The sequence below is a fragment of the Gorilla gorilla genome, chromosome 12, assembly GCF_029281585.2.
Source record: "Gorilla gorilla gorilla isolate KB3781 chromosome 12, NHGRI_mGorGor1-v2.1_pri, whole genome shotgun sequence".
In the NCBI taxonomy this organism is placed as follows: domain Eukaryota; kingdom Metazoa; phylum Chordata; class Mammalia; order Primates; family Hominidae; genus Gorilla; species Gorilla gorilla.
In genome coordinates, this window is record NC_073236.2 from 71,460,249 (window position 1) to 71,482,419 (window position 22,171).

At 37.9% G+C, this 22,171-nt stretch overlaps 2 protein-coding genes across 2 annotated transcripts in view; one reads left to right on the plus strand and one right to left on the minus strand.

The window, feature by feature from the left end:
* Positions 1-3,378, plus strand: part of CNRIP1 (cannabinoid receptor interacting protein 1) — a 36,096-nt gene extending 32,718 nt beyond the window's left edge. The window contains exon 3 of the mRNA XM_004029344.5: positions 3,066-3,378. Within this exon, the coding sequence (XP_004029393.1) occupies positions 3,066-3,122 (57 nt within the window). The 3' untranslated portion in view covers positions 3,123-3,378. The remainder of the gene's footprint in view (positions 1-3,065) is intronic.
* PLEK (pleckstrin) overlaps positions 1-22,171 on the minus strand; it is a 145,926-nt gene that overhangs the window by 109,971 nt on the left and 13,784 nt on the right. The window lies entirely within an intron of this gene.

The window sequence follows — 22,171 nt, forward strand, 5'->3', positions numbered from 1 at the left end:
CATGGAACCCTAGACACCCTTTGTTGGACCCATAGCATAAGTGAGAAATAAACTTTTCTCCCAATATTTTATCATGAAAAATGTTGAAATGTATAGAAAAGTTGAAAGACTTGCATAACACACATTCCCATATCTATCACCTGGATTTCACAGTTAACATTTTGCTATATTTGCTTTATCCCTTATCTGTCCTTTATGTTGTATCAATCTGCTTTTTTGAGGTGGAGAGATGAACAAGAAACTATTCTATAAACCATCACTAAGATTCTGGGGTTGTTCATTACTTCAGCATAACCTTGCATTTCCTGATCCACATCTGGGGAATCCAGACCACCTACTCTCCTTTTCTGCTGAAGACAGTAAAGTAAAACTTCTCCAAAAAGAAAAAAGTAATGGTCTGAAGTTGGTTCTAAGAAATCATTTCCTGCCAGAGAAAGTTAGAAGTCACAATGTGGATTAGGAGAAGGATTAAACCATCTTTTTTTCCTTCCATGGTCTTAAAAAATAAGATAAATTATGACTGACCTAGTTTTGATAAGGCTGTATTTGGAGGTAGAGAGATGAATTAAATGAGGAAAGGAAAGACAAAATTAGCATTCATTGAGTATCTTTTGTATGCAGACATTTTATATATATGATCTCATTTAATTTTCAAAATCACCCTGAAGAGTACATATGATTTCCATTTTTAAAATGAGGCTATTAAGCTCAGAGAGGTTAGGCTATCTGCCCAAGGTCATATAGCTATTGTGAGTAGAGGAGACAGAATGAAAATCCAAATCAGTATGACTTCAACACGCTTACCCTCATCTAGAAGTTTATAGACCCTTGGCCTCTGACAGCCAAGGGTATTTCCTCCCACTGAAATGACCATCCCAAGGGGGACCATGGCCCAAGAGGTAACAATGGTGTTAGTGGCAACCTCCCTTCATGCTTGAAGCAGAATTTGAAATGTCCAAATTATTTGACAAAAATATTTTTTGAATGTTCAGAAAAGTTCAACAAGCCCACTAAACAAAGGAGCATTGTGAATTTCCCAAAACTGAAACAGCTGATTTTTCCTTTACCTTTATCAGATAGTCACTTTCTTTGACAAAACATATATTTTAAAATACTAATGTTGTTTTTTCCAACTCAAAACCCAGTTGGAATCTTGATCTTTTCCCAGTTTATTTTTTATGCTTGTGTTTGGTGTGAAGTAGATCTATATAATGTGTATATGAGTGTGTGTGTGTGTGTGTTCGTAAGGTCCTTAATTTCCTCAAATCTAGATGGTTACACTCTGAAATGTAATTCATATGGCCACACTGAGAGTCTATTTTCAGAATTTTCATGGCTACAAGCTAATGATTTTGGATTCCTATTGTTAGTCGAAAAAATAATGGGTATGGTAGACATAACTTTAAATCATCAGGCTTCCACTCAGAGAGTTTATTGTGGGCTAGATAGCTACTGCTTGACAGGGTAGGAGGGGATAGCTAACCAAATTTGCCTGAAAAGACAACGTAAGTACCTATATACGTAATGGGAATTTGTCCTCACCCTATAGAAATAATCTAACCCTGAATGACAAGTTTCTTCAAATAATTGAACACTGACTATCTTTAACTTTTCTATAGCATTTCACCTTTCCCTGGAGATTTTTATAAGATTAAAGCCTTAAAATAAAGCTTGGATACACTCAAAAAGGTAGCAGGAAGGAGCTTTCTGGGGCGATGGAACTGTTCTGTATCCTGATAGCGGCAGTGGTTGAATCTATACATGTATTAAAACTCATATGGCTGTACACACACGTGCACATGCACACACATGCACACATACCTCTGGTGGACATCTGTTGCCTAAAGTTTCTGCCTTTCTTTCTTTTCTTTTCTTTTCTTTTTTTTTTTTTTTGAGACAGGGTCTTGCTCTGTAACAGCCCATGCTGGAGTGCAGTGGTGCGATGTTGGCTCACTGCAGCCTCAACCTCCCAGTCTCAAGTGATTCTCTCACCTCAGCCTCCCAAGTATTTGGGACCACAGGCGGCCACTACCACATCCAGCTAATTTTTGTAGAGATGGGTTTCACCATGTTGCCCAGGCTGGTCATGAATATTCTGCCTTCTGATCAAAAGCCTAATCCACGTTTACCATTGTCTCTGCAAAATCCCTTAAGATTGATTGTATGAAGACATTGCTTTGGCCAATGTGGTCCTTGGCAGTTCTGCATTGTGCAGAACCTGTGAATCTTTTTGGAGCTTGTCTATCTTGGGAGGGAGATTGTCTGAGCAGACTTGAAGGCAGGGGTGGAAGCCACCTGCTGAAGACAATAATGAGCATTTGGGAGGGTGGGTGGGGAAAATGAGACAGCGCAGAGGGGAGGGGCCTGGAAGGGATCTCACTCCCTCGCTCCTGCCTGCATCTGGTGCCCCAGGAGCTGCTCTTGAGCAATGTCTCTCTAATGAGTTGGCGTGAACTTGTGCTTGTTCCTCCCTCAGGGAACAAGGCAAGACAGGCTTAAAGCTGCTAAAATGCTTGGAGAACATCCAAAGAGAAGCTTGACACAAATGCAGTGTATTAGTGAAAACAGCTTGGGCCTGGCTAAATAGTGGCTATTTTAACAAAACAAACATATGGGATTTGACGACAATTGTCCTTACAAAGAAACAATCTAGCCCTTTACACAGAGCTTGATGCTTCTTTATAGTCTTCACAGAACTCGCTTCACTGTGGTTTTCTTTTTTTTTTTTTTTTTTTTTTTGAGACAGAGTCTTGCTCTGTCACTCAGGCTGGAGTGCAGTGGCACAATCTCGGCTCACTGCAACCTCTGCCTCCCAGCTTCAAGTGATTCTCCGCCTCAGCCTCCCAAGTAGCTGGGACTACAGGTGCACCACTACCACGGCCAGCTAATTTTTGTATTTTTAGTAGAGATGGGGCTTAACCATGTTGGTCAGCTGGTCTCGAACTCCTGACCTCAAGAGATCCGCCTGCCTTGGCCTCCCAAAGTGCTGGGATTACGGGCGTGAGTCACTGCACCTAGCCAACTGTGGTTTTCTCAAACTTATTCTGGTATCTATTTATTTTCAGGAGTGCCTGGAACAACGACCCCAAGAGATCTCTCTTACATGTGAATGTGAAGAATAAGCACATTCTTCAATGTGTGCCATCATGAGGAACAAATGTTCTTTTTTTTTTTCCAAATTATTTGCTTTGCATTCTAGGGGAGGGCTTCTCACAGGCCATCAGAATTATTGGGGATGCTTGTTAAAATGTAGATTCCTAAACTCTACCTTTTTAGACCTCTTAAATTGAGCAAACTCTCTGAGAGTAAATCCAAAGCATCTGCATTTTATTAAGCACTTTAGGTGGTTCTTATCATATTAAAGTTTGGAAAACACTACCCAAGGGTTTACTCACTGTACTCCTTCTTATTAAAGTTCAGTTATTCATTCAATAAGCATTCATGTGCCAGGTCCTGTGGGGGCAGGAGATGGCAATAGGAGTGTGATAAGTAATCAAGTTGCTTATAGCCAAATAATTACAATAAAATGAGGCAAGTGCTATACTAGAAAAAATACAAAATACATCAAAGCATTGAGGAGGAGTCCGTGGGAATTGGAGGCAGCTTCACAGATGATATTTGAGCTGCTTTCAGGCACAGAGAAGGTACTGCAGGATATTGGCATGTGAAAATACATGATCCACTCTGGAAGAAGAAACTCTATGTGGCTGGAGCATAGGGAAGAAAGAGGCATGGGCTGGGGCAAGGCTATGAGGAGCCTTCTACCCATGCTGAGCAGTTTAAGTTTAGTTCTACAGAAAGTGGGAACCAGATGAAGTTTTTAAATATTAAATGATAGAATGATATTTGAATTATGAAGCAATATTCCTGGAGGCAGTTTGGAGGCAGGAGATAAGAACAGAGTCTTCTGCAGTGGTGAGGGGTGGGGAAGCTAAATAAGGATGATGGCAGCTGGGGTCTCTGAGGCGGAGTAACAGATGATGAGAGTACAGGAGGGAAGGAGGAGGTGGGAAGCTGACCATGTCTGATAAAGGCTAGTCTGAGTCAAGAACCTCATCCAGGGAAGGCATTTTCAATAGCCAGATAGCTCTTCCAGCTCAGAATCTGAAAGCAGACCTGATACTTGCGCTTATGAGCAAATCCTAGTGTCTGCACCCATTAGCAATAGTTTCTACTGTGCTAGAGAATAAGTTTAAAGATATTTGTTAAGTGAAAAACATCACCCATAAAATATATGATTAAATGATTCCATTTATGTTTTCAAAATGTTAAGCGCATAGAGAGAAAGGGAGAGAAAAAATGGGGGACAGAGAGAGGCTGAAATTCGAGGAAACGCATAGGAAAGGCACTATTAATAAGGAAGAACAGTGGGGTTGGGAGAGACTGGAATTGAAGGACCCTTGACAATTTACTCTGAATTCTTGTGCATGTTTCAATTGTTTTGAACAATGAGTTTTATTGATGCTTGCTTTTAAAATTTTTTAAAGCAATTTTTAAAAAGATGCTTACACATCTTCTTGGCTACCACTAGGTGGTACTAGTGGCAGGACAGATTGGACAGCTTTTAAGCTTCCTGCGTTCATCCATGACACCTGCATATCCGTCGAATTTTAGACACCTGCATGTGGGTTTAACTTCTTAACTTTATAGAGTAAAACAAATACCTTTGCCAATTATTATTAGCATGTGTCTTCAGAGCTTAGGGGTCAAGGTCCACAGACTATTTTTCTTTCTCCTTCAATATAACATGTAGTATTTTCTGTATTTAATTTGTATCAAAACATTTGCAAGTGTAAAAAAGTGTTCTTTCTGCATCAATCTAAGCTGCACACAGTTTGGTTCACATATATCTAGATATTTCTCAGGCTCTTCACTTTACAATCATATACCCAATCCAAATCTTAATCACATGCACAAAAAGAATGAAACTCTGTGCTGGCACCATACACCTGTTTTCCCTAATTCCAAGACTGGCTTTTCTTTCCAACCACTTACTTTTAATTATTTTAGCCTGTCATGTTTTCCATCACCTCGGTTGACATGGCAGGAGACAAAAGTGTTGCCACAGCCTCTTTCTACACACACCCATGTTTATTGCAACCCATGATAATGCAGCATTTGTGATTTCACTTCTGGGGGCTTTTTTTCCTTTTAAGCAGGGTTTGTTGCCTCTTATATCATGGAATAGTCTGAACTAGCTACTGTATTTTCCTTTGTATGAAAACAACACTTCATTCCAAAATGAGATTCCCAATACTGGAGTTTCCATAGTCTAAAACGGACACAGTGACAACACTCACATGATCTACTAAGGATACCCACGGGGCCAGCCTGGCACACACAACGCTACTCAGTCCTAATAGGTGCAAAGCCAAGAGGTGCCTGCAGTGGCTCTGACTTGGCTAAGACATGCTCCTGGTTGTAATCCTCACAGAGTATAGCATGATTCTTCACCCCCTTACCCCACCCCACCCCAAACTCCGTCACCTCCAGCAGGGGCAGTTTGCAGAGTCAGTCTTTGGATGGAACCCAAGAAGAAATTGACCAAGGTTATACAGTTGTATTTGACATTCCCTGAGTGGTCACTTGAGCCACCAATAAATACTAGAGAAGAAAGTCAGGAACATTCCATGCATAGGATATTAGCTATTAAATGGATATTAGCCACTATCCATCATTAATAATAATGAAGACTATTTTTTGTTTGTTTATTTGTCTTTTGAGACAGAGTCTTGTGCTGTTGCCCAGGCTGGAGTGCAGTCGTGCCATCTCAGCTCACTGCAACCTCCGCCTCCTGGGTTCAAGAGATTCTCATGCCTCAGCCTCCTGAGTAGCTGAGATTACAGACGCCCACCACCACGCCCGGCTAATTTTTGCATTTTTAAGTAGAGATGGGTTTTCACCATGTTGGCCAGGCTAGTTTCAAACTCGCGACCTCAAGCGATCTGCCCACCTCAGCCTCCCAAAGTGCTGGGATTACAGGCGTGAGCCACTGCACCTGGCCATGAAGACTACTGTTTACTTGAACTGTTGCTATTTGCCAAGCCCTGTGCTAAATTCTTCATATATTTTCTCTTACTCAATTTCTTCAACCGCCCTGAAAAGTAGCATTGTTGCTACCATTTTACAAATGTGAAAACAGAGACTTGGAAAGGTTCAAGCAACGGTTCAGGCTTATCTATTTTCAAACCTGTCTTCTTAATTCCTATCCTATTTTGAAGACAGTTAAGGGCTCTAATTGTTCAGAGATTTTTGCGTATCCCCATTTAATAGACTGCTGAGGACCTTACTTTTTTCCCCCTTATCCCCTAGTTCACTATCCTTTTCAAAGGACAGAGACAAGGTCAAAGCAAAAAAGTAAATGTAAACCTATCCATATGCTTTGTACTGACATTCAGCCTTAGTTATACATTTATTTGAATACAAGAACTATACTTTTCTATTACATTTGTCTCCCTTCAGCACCTCCCATAATGTTCCACCCACAGCAGTTTCTTAACACTCTGTTGCTTCAGTAACTGGCTGGCCCCTTGTTCACATTTGGGGTTGAGAAGGTTAGTGATGGGATATAAATCAAAATTTGTGTTTTTGTGTAGGTCAGATTATTTTGACCATCTGATTTCCCTTACCATGAATCCCTGAAAATAAAAAGTAAATTGATCTCCAAATTTAAATATTATTTTATTAGATGAGTCTGATTTTATTAGCTGAGTCTCATTTCATTGTTTTGAGAAAAATTAATCAAGAGTGCTTGGGGTTGAAAGTAGTAAACAAGAATAAATCTGTCACAACCTTCTCTTTTCTAAGAACTATGAGCTGGAACTTGTTTTCATGATATAATTAGGTAGGGATTTCTGTGACTTAATTTAAAAGCCTGATTTATAATCACTTTTATTTTCAAAACAGTTTTTTTTCCACTTTCTCTCTCTCTGCCACCCCTGAATGAACCTGGCTCTGCTTCTCCAAATTCAATGATGTCAGGTTAGCAGGGAGCAAATTTGAGACTGCACAATTCCCATCAGCTATTAGCTAGGGAGATCTTTTGATCCCCAAGGTCAAAGTTCAATTCTAAAGGCTATGTTTTCTTTTGGACCTATGTGGTAACTCCTACTAACAGTAATGGGTGTTACACATGAACGTACAGAAGACTGTATACCCCTAAGATTTGCCCAAGCATGAATTTCATGAGGCCAAAGTAAACACATTTTTTTACTTTGGCACCCTTCCCTTCCAGGTTACGATAAATGTTGGCACTTGGATAAGATTCTAAATGATGAAATGCCAATGCATGTTGCTTCTGCATATGTCATCTAAAGTATGTGGCTTCTCAAAATGGATGTGCTTCTTCTCTGCTCAATGCTTGGCCTGGTAAGCCATTGTAACCCTGACAGAGAGGTGAAAAGACATTTCTAAACAAATATTTTCCCTTTCAGATATCATACAGCTTGTGTCAGTGAGTGAGATAAACCCAGTCCTAATGTGCTAGTCTGAAATGCTTGTATCCCCGTCTACTTTCCATTGATTTGATCAATATCAGATACTCTGATATCCTGAAATGAAAAACAGGTGTGAAAAAAAGAGGACTGAAATATGAATAACAAACTGTTCAAGACGAGACAGACAGTTCTAGAGAGCTGGCCCCACTTGCCTAAGAGGTGTGTACCAATGCCAAATAAGCCAAAGTAAGAGGCAGACTTGTTTGTGTAGTATTTAATAGGCCCCAGAGGGAAAGGGAAGCCTGCTGAAACAATTTTTTTTTTTACTTCAAAAAATACCTGGCACATAATATGTACAAATGAAACGATCTTGCTTAATTTGTTTTAGGTTCTTTATTTCACGTAACTCATGATTTAGAAAGGTCTCTAAAATGTGATGATTATAAGAACATTCATCTGCCAAGACTCTTAAAATATATTCTAACAGCTTTAATTCTGTTGCAGATAGAGCTATCAGTAGCAGCAATTAGCATGTATTTAAATTCAATAATTTCTGCATAAAAAGGACTTTACTGACATTTATAAATTCTTCCTCTGACAAAGGGGTGAGAAAGAATGTGATTAATAGTAAGATGAAGACTCTTTAATTTCTTCTGAAATTATTTTTAAGGACATAAACAACTTGCCCTTTTCTTTGCTAGTATTAACCTACAAAACACAAAAAGTCAACTCATGGTTACCTTTTCAATACTGTTGGCCTCAATTCCTGACTCAGGAAATAATATAAAGCAGTTCAACTGGTTTTGTCTTGCTTGAGAAACTAAAATTAAAATCTCTGGAGTTATTTAACTTTAAACAGGAAAGAATGTGGTCTTTCAGAAATAGTCATACAGACAGTTTTCCAAATGTGTAAACCTCTTAAACTTAGTACCAATCTAAAAAAGAAAAGAAAAGGGAAAAAAGGTCCTTAAAAAAAGTGCATGTGTTTTGGGTTTTTTGTTTTTGTTTTTACATCTTTCTCTAGTTGCAACTGGAAACTGTAGGTTTTATTCTCATCTTTCAGCTACTGGCATGTCATAATCTCCTCTAGTGAATGACTACCTAAATTACTATATCCATAAATATTCTAGTGGAAAAACATTTGCAAGGCTTATTTTCAGAAGTACACTGCAGTACCTTGATGCTGACCAAATTCAATTTTATTTTTCTGTATTATAACTAACAATTTCAAGGTGTTATTTTATACATCAAAACTCCAAAAGTATGACAGAAAGGAGCTTATACATATGCTAAATAAACCAGTATTGCAGTGTAGCTGGAAAAAAAAAAAAACTACCCAATGATGGTGAATTCTGTTTCTTTATGCTACCCAATAGCGGTAGTCAGGCAGCCTCTAGCATTTATTCTTGGCTAGGAAAAGTGATGTTTTGGAAAATAAAATTTGGGCAAATGTATGTTATACTGGCTCTCGACACATTCAATCTCTTTTTGTTTTTTAGAAATCATAAGTCATAGTCACCAAATCATCAAATTTTTAGCTTCTAAAGAATTGCACTGGGTGTTTGTCAAAGTTAACTGAGTTGAAATCAACATGGCTAGTTCTGGTTTATTTCTTGAATTCTTCTAATCACAAATTATCTGATCAAATGAGTAAATGCACAATATTAACTGAATGCTAGAATGAGTAAATTGCTCAAACATTGTATTAACCATTATACAACATTCTATATTAGTCACTGATGAATGTATGACTGGGAGGAGTATTATGTTTCAGCCAATAAGTCCTTATTGAGTGCCCTCTATAAACTGAGGAGGTAGGACAGGAGAGGAGATCACAAAATAATTCCTAGACTACCTTACCAGTAACAACTATTGAAAAAAATTATAAAAGTAAAATCACACTAAAAAAGCAAATCTGTTATCTGCATGGCCAGGCATGATGGCTCACACCTGTAACCCTAACACTTTGGGAGGCCAAGGCAAGGGAATCGATTCAGTCCAGGAGTTCAAGACCGGTCTGGGCAACATGGGAAAACCTCATCTCTACTAAAAATACAAAAAATTAGCCCAGCATTGTGGCACACCCCTGTAGTCCCAGCTTCCTAGAAGGCTGAGATGGGAGGATCACTCAAGCCTAGGAGGTCAAGGCTGCAGGGAACCATGACTCCGCCACTGCACTCCAGGCTGGGCGACAGAGTGAGACCCTGTCTCAAAAAATAAAATATAAAAAAATTACCCGCTTAATGGAGAAATCTGTTTTATTTACCTTGTTGCTTTCATTCTTCATTGTTCTTATTAAATTCCATTTTCTAATCCATCTATAGGAACAATTTGAAGCTTACTAAGTAGGTGTAGATCTAACTAATTGAAGTGTTAGCATTAGCAACAAATTATTTGTCATTGCACATCCTGGAAACAAAGAGCTAACATTTGGGAAGGGTGGGTGTCTCAGTAATATACACAATCCACTCTATCTTCACATATATATCACTCTAAAGGGGAGCAGAAATGTTTTTATCCATAAGGCATGAGACTTTTCTTTTTTTTCTTTTTTTGAGACAGAGCCTCGCTCTGCCGCCCAGGCTGGAGTGCAGTGGCACGATCTCGGCTCACTGCAAGCTCCGCCTCCCAGGTTCACGCCATTCTCCTGCCTCAGCCTCCCGAGTAGCTGGGACTACAGGCGTCCGCCACCACGCCGGCTATTTTTTTGAATTTTTTTAGTAGAGACGGAGTTTCACTGTGTTAGCCAGGATGGTCTCGATCCCCTGACCTCGTGATCCACCCGCCTCAGCCTCCCAAAGTGCTGGGATTACAGGCGTGAGCCACAGCGCCCGGCCGAGACTCTTCTTAAGTTGTAAATACATACGGTTCAGATTCCAACCTCTTGGGTTCCTTTTTCTGGCTCAGCAACTTCTTCCACACATCCCCAGGGTGAGTTGCTTGGTCTCATGGAATCAGTCTCCCTGCCTGTTCAAAGAGGAGTAGGGGTAATAATGCGTTTACCACAGGGGTGTTGGTTAAATTAATTAGTATTTATTATGTGCTCCATTAAGGTCCTCAGGTGATGTATAACTTGACAGTTATATGGCACCTGATCATTGCTTAAGTTTTGAAAACAGTCCCTGGTTTTTAAACCCATGCAAGAAACATAACAATTCTTTATGCTTCCAACAGTAGGATTAAGCATAGGAATATTTTAGCTTTTCTTTCTATTTTTCTTTTTGAGATGGAATTTCCCTCTTGTTGCCCAGGCTGGAGTGCAATGGCACGATCTCAGCTCACTGCAACCTCCGCCTCCTGGGTTCAAGCAATTCTCCTGACTCAGCCTCCTGAGTAGCTGAGATTACAGGCACCTGCCACCACGCCTGGCTAATTTTTGTATTTTTAATAGAGATGGGGTTTCACCATGATGGCCAGGCTGGTCTCATACTCCTGACCTCAGGTGATCCACCTGACTCCACCTCCCAAAGTGCTAGGATTACAGGCGACAGCCATGGCGCCCAGACCATTTTAGCTTTTCTAAGAACAATTATTTTCCTGGGGTGAAAATATTAGCAGGTTACAAAAGCTTATTTCCTCAGCTTTAGACTATGAATAGAATAGCTTTAATTTATAGTTGATAAAAGCAGAAGGAAGAAAGTTTTATAAAAGCCATTTTAATGGCTTATTCTTTCATCTTCGGTGGCATTTTAAACTACTCACAATTGAAGGGAAATTGGTTCATCTATTTTACAATTATTTAATTCTGGCATTTAAAAGAAACCCAAGAAGTCATTTAATTGAACTCCTTTGCTTACTATAATAGTACTAAGCACCTGCTCTTCAAGACAACATTCTCGTTTTATAGATGAGGAAACCAAGGTTCAGTGAACTTAAATCACAGTGCAGAGAATCAAATCCCAGACGCCATTCTCTCTCTGCCACTTCAGACACCGCCAAGAAGTTATACTTAAAGCTGCCCTGTACAGAAAGGAATTTCTTCTCTTCTTTATCCCTATTCTCTCTCTCTCTCTTTGAACTTAGAAACTAAACCAATTTTTTTCTTTTTTCTTTTTTTTTTTTTTTTTTAAGAGAAGAGATCTCACCATGTTTCCCAGGCTGGTCTCGAACTTCTGGGCTCAAGCGATTCTCCTGCCTTGACCTCTCAAAGTGCTGGGATTACAGGCAAGAGCCCCTGTCCACAGCCTAAACAAAGATATTCTAATGGAATCTCAGTTTTATCCCCAGAGAGCTTATGAGTGCCCCCAAGTCATCAGTTAAAAGTTATCTTGAAAGACAAGTAGTGTAAAATCACTCTTAAAAGACACTTCTATATATTGTTATTGAAGAAACAAAAGCTACACATATCCTTTTTTTGAGAATTAGTTCACTCAGTTTTAGTGATGTTTTAATATCAAATTAACATGAATACTATACGGTCAGAGCTTTTTCAACTTTGTATTGAAGTATGTGGTTCCCCCTTACCCGTGGGGGATATATTCCAAGACCCCCACTGGGTGCCTAAACGGCAAATAGTACAGAACCCTATAGATACTGTTTTCTGCTATACATGCATAACTTTTTGATAAAGTTTAATTTATAAACTAGGCATAGTAAGAAGTTAACAATAACAATAACAAAATAGAACAATTATAGCAATATGCTGTAATAAAGGTTAATGTGGTCTCTCTCTCAAAATATCTTATTGTATTGTATGTTGGGCAATTGAAACCATGAAAAGTGAAACCATGGATAAGGGGGGGACTACTGTAAAAACAGAAATAAAGTACACTCATTTTTTGAAATATCTAAAATCTATCCCATCTTCACTTTGTAATAAGACAAGTACATATCATTGCCATTTCATATCTCAGAGGAATGTACTATGTGTACTAAAGAACTCTAATAATGAATAAATTGGCCTACATATCTAAGAGTGCTTTGAAAGTTTAAGCTCCATATTGAAATTAAAATATTATTAGTAAAGTATTATTACAGCTATGATTTCATTTTAAGTAATAATGATACATTTTCTTATGGCTTTGGGCAGCAGGCAAAAAAGATAGAGATAATATTTAAAATTGAACCTGGGCAACATAGTGAGACCCCATCTTGAAAAAAATAAAAAACAATTTATTGGTCATGTTGGCATGTGCATGTAGTTCCAGCTACTTGGGAGGCTGAGGAGGGAGAATTGATTGAGCCCAGCAGTTCAAGGTTGCAGTGAGCCAGGATCACGCCACTGCACTCCAGCCTGGGTGACAGAGACCCTGACTCTTTAAATAAAAACTTTGTAGGCACCTCTGTATGCTATCATTGTTTCTTAAAACAATGATTATAACTCACATATTGTATGGATGTGTATAAAATTTTGTCCATAAAATTTACCTCTAAATAAACTGCATAAATCATCTTTCTTGCCCATTATAGAAAAAATATGGCCTTAAAGTCCAGAAGGACCCAAGAATTTGAATAATAATTCAGAGGAGTTCATGCCAAGTTGATATCCATCTTTTCCTTTAATTTTGACTCATTTATTTCTATTTAGCATTCACTGACAACCAAATAAATGGAGACACCTTGGCTAATTCATACCACTGTTCTAAGATAGTAAATATCAGACGCCCAACTGCAGAGGCTTTATGATGCTGCTGGCGGGAACATATAAGTTATTGAAACATTCTCCCTGAGCAAAGGTTCTTATTATTATTTTTGTTTAATTGTAGCTCATTGCACTACTCATCTCTAGAGAGTGAATCAGCTCAGCCCTACCTTTAAATTGGACAGAAGGACATAGGCCACTGAATGTCCTGTTCTATACCAAGACCCTAATTAAACAAAAACAAAATAGCCATTCCTCACATACCTCGAAAGACTAATGAGGCTTTAATCCCTATCCTCAGTGTCGATTGTAGCAGGAACAAGAGCTGAGCAGCCTTCTGGGTATTGAGTCTCAGCGGCGCAGTTCCCTCCTGGAACGGCATAGAGCTCTGGCACCATAGGGCCATTGGGCTCTGGTACTACTAGCAGAAAATACCCTGAGAAGATTCCTGAGGGACCAAATTCAGGGCTTTTTTCTGCCTGGTGAAAAACATAACTCTTCTCCATCAATCCCCTTAGGATTTTTCCTTCTCCATCAGTCCCCTTAGGGTTTTTCCCCATGGAGTAACATATGACACCAAACTGACCCCACTGAAGAATGAGTTAGCTGAATGAGAAAGAAAAACAATGTCTCATGAAGTTACTGACTTTGCAACCTCAATAGTTTGAGTTTAATTTGCTATCAGACGTTGATTAATTATAATCTTTCAGAGTCAATTCCCATTTTTACCAATATAGCCCTGAAATTGTGGCTCTAAGTTTTCAGGAAAAAAATCACATTTTTAAAGTGTATTAAATATAAATGCAGATATTAACTAAAGAGATCATAAAAACTTTCTTATCTAAGGTGTTTGTTGAGAATAACTTATTGATGAAATTTACTATAACCCAATATGATGATTTATTTAAATCATTTGATTTTCTAATTTTTTTCTTTAGAGTTGAAATGTTTACACTGTCTCAGATCTAAAACAAAATGTATTTACAAGAAAATACATTTTATATTTTTAAAGATGAGGTCTTGCTATGTTGCCCAGGCTGATCTCAAATTCCTGGCCTCAAGTGATCCTCCTGCCTCAGCCTCCCAAATTGTTGGATTAAAAGGGTGAGCGACTGTTCCTGGCTTACATGGAAATATTTTTAAAGGTCTGCATCTTATAAACACTTTATGGTCCCAGAACTTAAACAAACAAGCAAACAAAAAAAATCAATTAAAAAAAGATCACCTCCTTTGAGAATAAAAGTGAAAACAATTTTTTTTTTTAAAGAAGAAGTAACGGAGTAAAGGGTGGACAGAAATTGGAACTGATCTATTGGTCATGTAATACATTTTTCCTGCTAAATCAGACAAGAATTCTATTAGGTTGGTACAAAAGTAATTGCGGTTTTGCCCTTACTTTCAATGGCAAAAACCGCAATTACTTTTTTAGCAACATAATACATCAGAAGATAAAAAGCTATTCCAATTTCCCTTAAAAATACATGCTGATACTTTAGCAACTCCCATGGTAAGAAAGTGTTTTAGTGTATCTAATAATAATAATAATAAAGAATAAAGGGTCATTATCTACATGGAAAACTCAAAAACTAAATTTATAGAGCAACCAAAAATAAGAAAACAGAACATCTGTATGAATCTATTTCAGAGATGAAGTCTCTTGACTATTTCAAAAGAATCGGTCTCTCACACACTCACTAGGTTTCTTTAACTTCCCTAGTTACATAACTGATTCTGTGACTTGTAAACAAACAGCCCCATTGCTTGACAATTCTGGATCTGTGGGTTTGTACTGCTGTTTCCCTGTGGAGGCTGAGAGCTGCATAATGATTTATTCTTTCCCCACTCCCTGCCTTCTTTTCCTATTTTGCACTCTCTTTTTCTTTTTTTCCTTTTTGTCAAAGTCAGTTTAAAAAAATCCCAGGCAACTAAATGTGAAAACAAACCCTGGGGTTATAAAATTGAGGCCACCAATTTAAACACCGTAGGCATAAGAAGTGCAAAACTTGAGGGTCTCATAGTCAGATGAGCTCCCCATAGGGACACTGTAAGTATATATGCAGTGTTTTTTCAGCATCCCCTGGCCTCCTAACCATATGCTTTTGTATAAGGTAGCTTTGATTCCCCTGATTTCCCACGCATGAAACACTTGCTGGCTTCAAAGAGAGCTCTGTATGCAAAAGACACATGGGGGTGTAGTTCAGGAGGAGAATGGGGATGGTAGGCAGAATGTGGGTGAACTAACATTTGAGTCTGTGTGTTAATTCCAGTGCTACCTTTTGCTGGTATGCCCCAGTTATAACTTTGACTGCTGGCAAACTGGAAGCTTTCTAAATTTGTTATTAAACCTAATCAATTACCTATAATTAAAATACATCTCATTTCTCCAACGAGAAGTTAGATTTCAGATTGGTTGTTAGGTTGTGAATTTATTTTTGATACTGTACATTAAGTATGATTTATAATATGAGGTCTTGCACCATGCATTTACTGTTACTGTGTTGCTGATGGAATCTTCAAGAAAATTATTATTACATAATAATTTAATGCATGTAAAGTACATATAGGATAAATTAAGTATTTTGAGTTTTAACAATTCAGAAAATAATTTGGTCATAACTGAAGAAAGACAACAAAGCCTTTAAACATCTTCCACAATTACACAAAATTTACCACTAGTTCTCCTTTTGTGTTTGCTATTTTAGGAGATCTTTATTTCTAAATATATCCAAACCGTTTTCTCTCCCATTTATCTTCTATTCCTCCATCATTCTGGGCATTGAAAATAATTTCTATGCCAAGGAATCTCTTGAAACATTAGAGTCTAATCTACTACTGATCTTTCTTCTTCCAAGACAGAAAGAAAGAAAGAAAAGAAAGAAAGAAAGAAAAGAAAGAAAGAAAGAAAGAAAGAAAAGAAATGAAAGAAAGAAAGAAAGAAAGAAAGAAAGAAAGAGAAAAAAGGCCCTTGTACATATTCTATTAGCTGCATCATGGCAGAAATAAGGATCTTTTGAAATTGCAAAAGGCATCTTTGAATGCTGTCTTTGGAGGTTTGGTGGTTTTGTCTTATTCCCAGGAATAAAAGCAATTTGTGGTTCAGAGATATCTGATGATCCCTTTTACAAAATTTTATTTTTTATTTTTTTTTAGAGACAAGGTCTTGCTCTGTCACCCAGGCTGCAGTGCAGTCGCGCAGTCATAGCTCACTGCAGCCTTGAACTCCTGGGCTCAAATGATTCTCCTGTCTCAGCCTTCCAAGTAAATGGTGATTACAGGCATGCATGACGATCCATTTACCTGTCTTCCCTTTTAAAAATCATTTTGTGGCCAGGCGTGGTGGCTCACGCCTGTAATCCCAGCACTTTGGGAGGCCAAGACTGGTGGATCACAAGGTCAAGAGATCGAGACCATCCTGGCCAACATGGTGAAACCCCCGTCTCTACTAAAAAAATGCAAAAGTTAGCTGGGCATGGTGGCATGTGCCTGTAGTCCCAGCTACTCGGGAGGCTGAGGCAGGAGAATCACTTGAACCTGGGACGTGGAGCCGAGATTGTGCCACTGCACTCCAGCCTGTTGACAGAGCAAGACTCCGTCTCAAAAAAACAAACAAACAAACAAAAAAATTGTTCTGGGAACATTTTTATATTGGTATATTATTTAGATTTATTTTTAAAATATACGTTCACATGTATATTTTGAATAAGAATGCCTGATTCACTCTGACATTGATCCATGTGATTCAGGTTGGAAATTCAGTTCTGTAGCCAGAAGACTAAAATAATATTCTGAAGTAAAACGGTTGCTGAGCCCAAGAAATTAAGAGGCTCTTCTGTGTTCCTCTTAGAGGCTGCAGTTGGACCTTGCCTGGTTTTGCCCTGCTAGGTTTCAAAAGGTCTGCTGGAAACAATAGAAGCATAGACCTTTAGAAGTGGAAGGGATGAAGCTTAGCCTTCATCTCTTCTAAGCTTCTGAGTTTAGAGATGAGAAAAATGCATCCCAGACAGGGACTGTGATTTTGAGAGGAGTGTTTTCTATTTTTTTCCCTTTTAGAAAAATTTTTTGGGCTGGGCGTGGTGGCTCACGCCTGTAATCCCAGCACTTTGGGAGGCCGAGGTGGGCGGATCACTTGAGGTCAGGAGTTCGAAACCAGTCTGGGCAACATGGTCAAACCCTGTCTCTACAAAAAAATACAAAAATTAGCTGGGCGTCGTGACACGCACTGTAATCCCAACTACTTGGGAGGCTGAGGCATAAGAATCGCTTGAGCCCGGGAAGTGGAGGTTGCAGTGAACCAAGATCATGCCACTGCACTCTAGCTTGGGCAGCAGAGTGAGACCCTGTCTCAAAAACAAAAGAAAAATTTTTTGTTAGAGTGGAGGTCTGGCTCTGTTGCCCAGGCTAAATTGCAGTGGCACGATCGTGGCTCACTGCAGCCTCAAACTTCTGGGCTCAAGAGATACTCCAGCCTCAGCCTCTAGAGTCACTGGGATTATAGGCATGAGCCACTGCACTGGACTTTTTGCTCATTTTAAAAGGCCATTTTTAATTCAAGTTCACTTTAGCAATATTTATATCCGGCCGGGCGCAGTGGCTCACGCCTGTAATCCCAGCACTTTGGGAGGTCAAGGCGGGCAGATCATGAGGTCAGGAGATCGAGACCATCTTGGCTAACACGGTGAAACCCCGTCTCTACTAAAAATACAAAAAAATTATACAAAAAAATTAACCAGGCATGGTGGCGGGCGCCTGTAGTCCCAGCTACTCGGGAGGCTGAGGCAGGAGAATGGCGTGAACCCGGGAGGCGGAGCTTGCAGTGAACGGAGATCGTGCCACTGCACTCCACCCTAGGCGACAGAGGGAGCCTCCATCTCAAAAAAAAAAATTTATATCCTACCAATGGACTGGGACCCCAAAATGTGCTGTGATTGCTCTATCCACATGGTGGAGGAATTGGGGCAAAGTTTTAGTTTGTTCCCCTGAAAGGACTAAGAAAATGCAGAGCAAAATACAGAACAAAACTTAAAGACCTGGATTTGATTCACCAACCTCTGTATTTATAAAACACATTATCTGATTTTAAGAATGCATTGATTACTTCCTTCCATAAGAAGTCTCTTATTTTTAAGAGACCAGATCTCACCATGTTGCCCATGTTCAAGTGCAGTGGCTATTCACATGCACCATCAAGCGCACTGCAGCCTTGAACTCCTGGGCTCAAGCATTCTTCCTGCCTTAGCCTCCCAGTTAAGTGAGATTACACATCTGCACCACTGCACCCACCTCGGGACCCCCTTTCTCATTTTATGTCTGATAAACCAATGAGTGATCTTAATTCAAACACATTTGAAAAAGCTGAAGAGGAGAAATCAGATTCAAATAATGAATGTTAAAATGCCAAAATAAGATTTAATGATGTTTAGGACTGATCTTCATCCAGCCTCTGTGAGCATTTCTGAGGGATTTGTCCTTCAAGTAAACATCCTATATTAACTGATGTTTGATACATTTTAGGACGATGAAATACGCTAACTGCTTTGAATTCAGTTTTATACATCACTCCTCCCTAATTACAGGCCTGCCATCCTCCAACTATGTTACTGTGAGAAGGACATCTATATGATGTTCTACTCAATCCATATATAGAAGCCACAACACCACAAGCAAAAATGTTTCTTTTGAAAACTGTAAGCGACTTAAAATATATACACTTGATAATTTTGAAATACACAAACCAAAATAGAGATATATTCTTAGGATATCAAAGTCTGGTGTTCCAAATTCAGAAGCCCATTTTTTTATTCGTATAAATTTGGGGATACAAGTGTAGTTTTGATACACAGATATATTACATAGTAATGAAGTCTGGGCTTTTAGTGTAACCATCATCCATATAGTGTATATTGTACCCATTAAGTAATTTCTCATCCCTCACTCCCTTCCCAACCCTCCCATCCTCCCAAGTCTCCAGTGTCTGTTCTTTTACACTTGATGTCAATGTGTACACATCTTTTAGCTCTCACAAATGAGAACATGTGGTATTTGACTTTCAGAGTTATTTCATTTAAGATAATGGCCTCCAGTTCCATCCATGTTTCTGCAAAAAAACATGATTTCATTCTTTTTTATGGCTAAGTATATATGGTATAGATATACACCATATTTTCTTTATCCAATCATCCATTGATGGAAACAGGTTGATTCTACATCTTTGCAATTGTGAATAGTGCCATAGATACCTACAAGTGCAGGTATCTTTTTGATATAATGATTTCTTTTCCTTTGGGTGGGATTGCTGTATCAAATGAGAGTTTTATTTTTAGTTTTCTGAGAAATCTCCATACTGTTTTCCATAGAGGTTGTACTAATTTACATTCCCACCAACAGTGTATAAGTGTTCCCTTTTCCTGCCAACATGTTGTTTTTTTTTAAATAATAGCCATTCCGACTGACATAAGATAATATCTTATTGTGGTTTTAATTTGCATTTCTCTGATGATTAGTGATGCTGACCATTTATATGTCTCTTTCTGAAAAATGTCTGCTCATGTCGTTTGCCCCCTTTTTAATGTGGTTACTTGGTTTTTGTTGTTGTTGAGTTGTTTGAGTTCCTTGTAGATTCTGGATTAGTCCCTTGCCTGGTGCATGGTTTGCAAATATTTTTCTCCCATTGTTCAGGATTCCTGTTCACTCTGTTATTTATTTTGCAGTGCAAAAGTTTTTAATTTAATCAAGTCCCATTTGTCTATTTTTGGTTTTGTAGCATTTGCTTTTGAGGTCTTAGTCATGAATTCTTTGCCAAGGCCAATGTCTGGCAAAGTTTTTGGTTAGGTTTTCTTCCAGTATTTTTATATTTTCAGGTCTTACATTTAAGTATTTAATCAACCTTAATTTTTGTATATGGTGAAAGATAGGGGTCCAGTTTCATTCTGCAGATGGCAATCCACATTTTCCCAGCACCATTTATTGGATAGCATGTTCCTTTCCCAATATATGCTTTTGTCAATCTTGTTGAAGACCAGTTGGCTGTAGGTAATTGGCTTTATTTCCAAATTCTCTATACTGTTACATTGATCTATGTGTCTGTTTTTATACTAGTACCATCCTGTTTCGGTTACTCTTGCCTTGTAGTATAATTTGAAGTCCAGTAATGTGATGCGTCCAGCTTTGTTCTTTGTGCTCAGGATTACTTTGGCTATTTGGGATCTTTTTTGGTTAATACGAATCTTAGAAATTTTTTTCTAATTTTGTGAAAAATGAAGTTGGTATTTTGATAGGAATTGCATTGAATCTATAGATTGCCCTGCTTTAGACAATATGGCCATTTTAACAATATTGATTCTTCCAATCCATGAGCATGGGATGTTCCCATTTGTTTGTGTCATTTACAATTTCTTTCATCAATGTTTTATAGTTTTCCTTGCAGAGATCTTCCACCTTCTTGGTTAAATACGTTCCTAGGCACCTTGTGTGTGTGTTTTTTGTTTTGTTTTGTTTTTTGGAGCTATCCTGAATGGAATTGACTTCTTGATTTTGTTCTCAGCTTGGTTGTTATTGGTGTATAAAAATGCAACTGATTTGTGTACACTGATCTTGTATCTTGAAATGTTACTAAATCACTTATTAAATCTAGGAGTCTTTGGAGGAGACTTTAAAGTTTTCTAGGTATAAGATCATATTGCTAGCAAATAATTTGACTTCCTCTTTTCAAATTTGGATGCCTTTTATTTTTTCTCTTGCCTGATTGATCTGGCTAGGATGTCATATGTATGTTGTTTTTTAAAAAAATTATGTCACAATTTAAGGCTGATTATAAGTACCCACATTGTCATTGTAAATAAATGAAGCTTGCCATGCTAAGATTTTGATAATCAACTTCAGTCTGTTTCTATTTAGGAGCAAATTGTTTACCTTGATTTAAAAACTTCCCTTATCATTATAAATTAAGAACAACTTCAAAATGTGGATAGCACCTCAAATAACAGAACCAACCTGATAAAAACTTCCAAATATGAAATCTAAGTTTTAAATGAAATTTGTGTCTAAAACCAACATATCACCATATTACATCTTATTATCATCTAGCCTTTAAAGAAAGACTTTCAGAAAAAATTAAAATGGACTTTTTGAATAGTTACCAGTTAAGGATAATGTTGTTTTCAGGGAGGAGGTATTTCTTTTAGCTTTCTGTATTGGAAAGAGTGAAATACAAATGATAATGTTAAATAGAAAGTAATGAAAAGTTTTCACGTCTCAAAAATCACTAAGATCTCTGGCTTTTGTTCAATAATGACCTTATTAATAATAAATAGTAAGTAAATCATTTCTTTAAAAATAAAGGCTTTAACTTAAAACTTGGCCTCACCTACATCCCAAATGCTCTAGTAGCCTTTCCAGATAAGAGAAGAGGTCTGCACAAAGGCCGTTTAAAAAAAAAAAAACAAAAAAACCTCTCCTTATTCTGTTTTCTTATAATATGTTTCCTTTTTTAGGCTCTTTCATTTATGAGCTGCTTATTGCCTCTTTTGATTTCTATAATGGGCTTCATGGATTTTATTAAAAGAGTAACAGTTAAACTTGTGAAACTGGAGATATGAGTAATAAAAATGGATTTTTAAAAACTTTTTCTTCTCAGATTTTCATTTCACTACCTTATTCTCAGATTTTCATTTCAATTACTTCTCAGATTTTTATTTCAATATCATATTTTATATATACAACCACCAACTTTGAAATAACAAAACAGTATTCGGCAGGATTACATGTGCAAGCAATGGGACCAAAGCATGATTGTGGTTTAAACAAAGAAATGATAGTTTAAAAAGTCATTTTCTTACTCCACATATCTGCTTCCCATATATCTTGGAAATACACTTATTTATTTATTGTATAAGCAACATTGTAACTCTTAAAAAATTTACTGTTGCATATTACCATCTAATGAGTAGAAACTTATTTGGAAACAATAGAGAAGATTGTATTTCTGCCATTTCTGCATAATAGCCCAAAATGTTCTAAATGAGAAAATGTTGGTGAATTTGTGGTCATGAATGTCTTAAAATGTCTCCATGATTTGACTGTTTTGACAAAGTCAAAGAAATTGGACCATTATCTCTCTTCTCATGGCAACTTCTGGGCTTATTGGATGACAGACAAA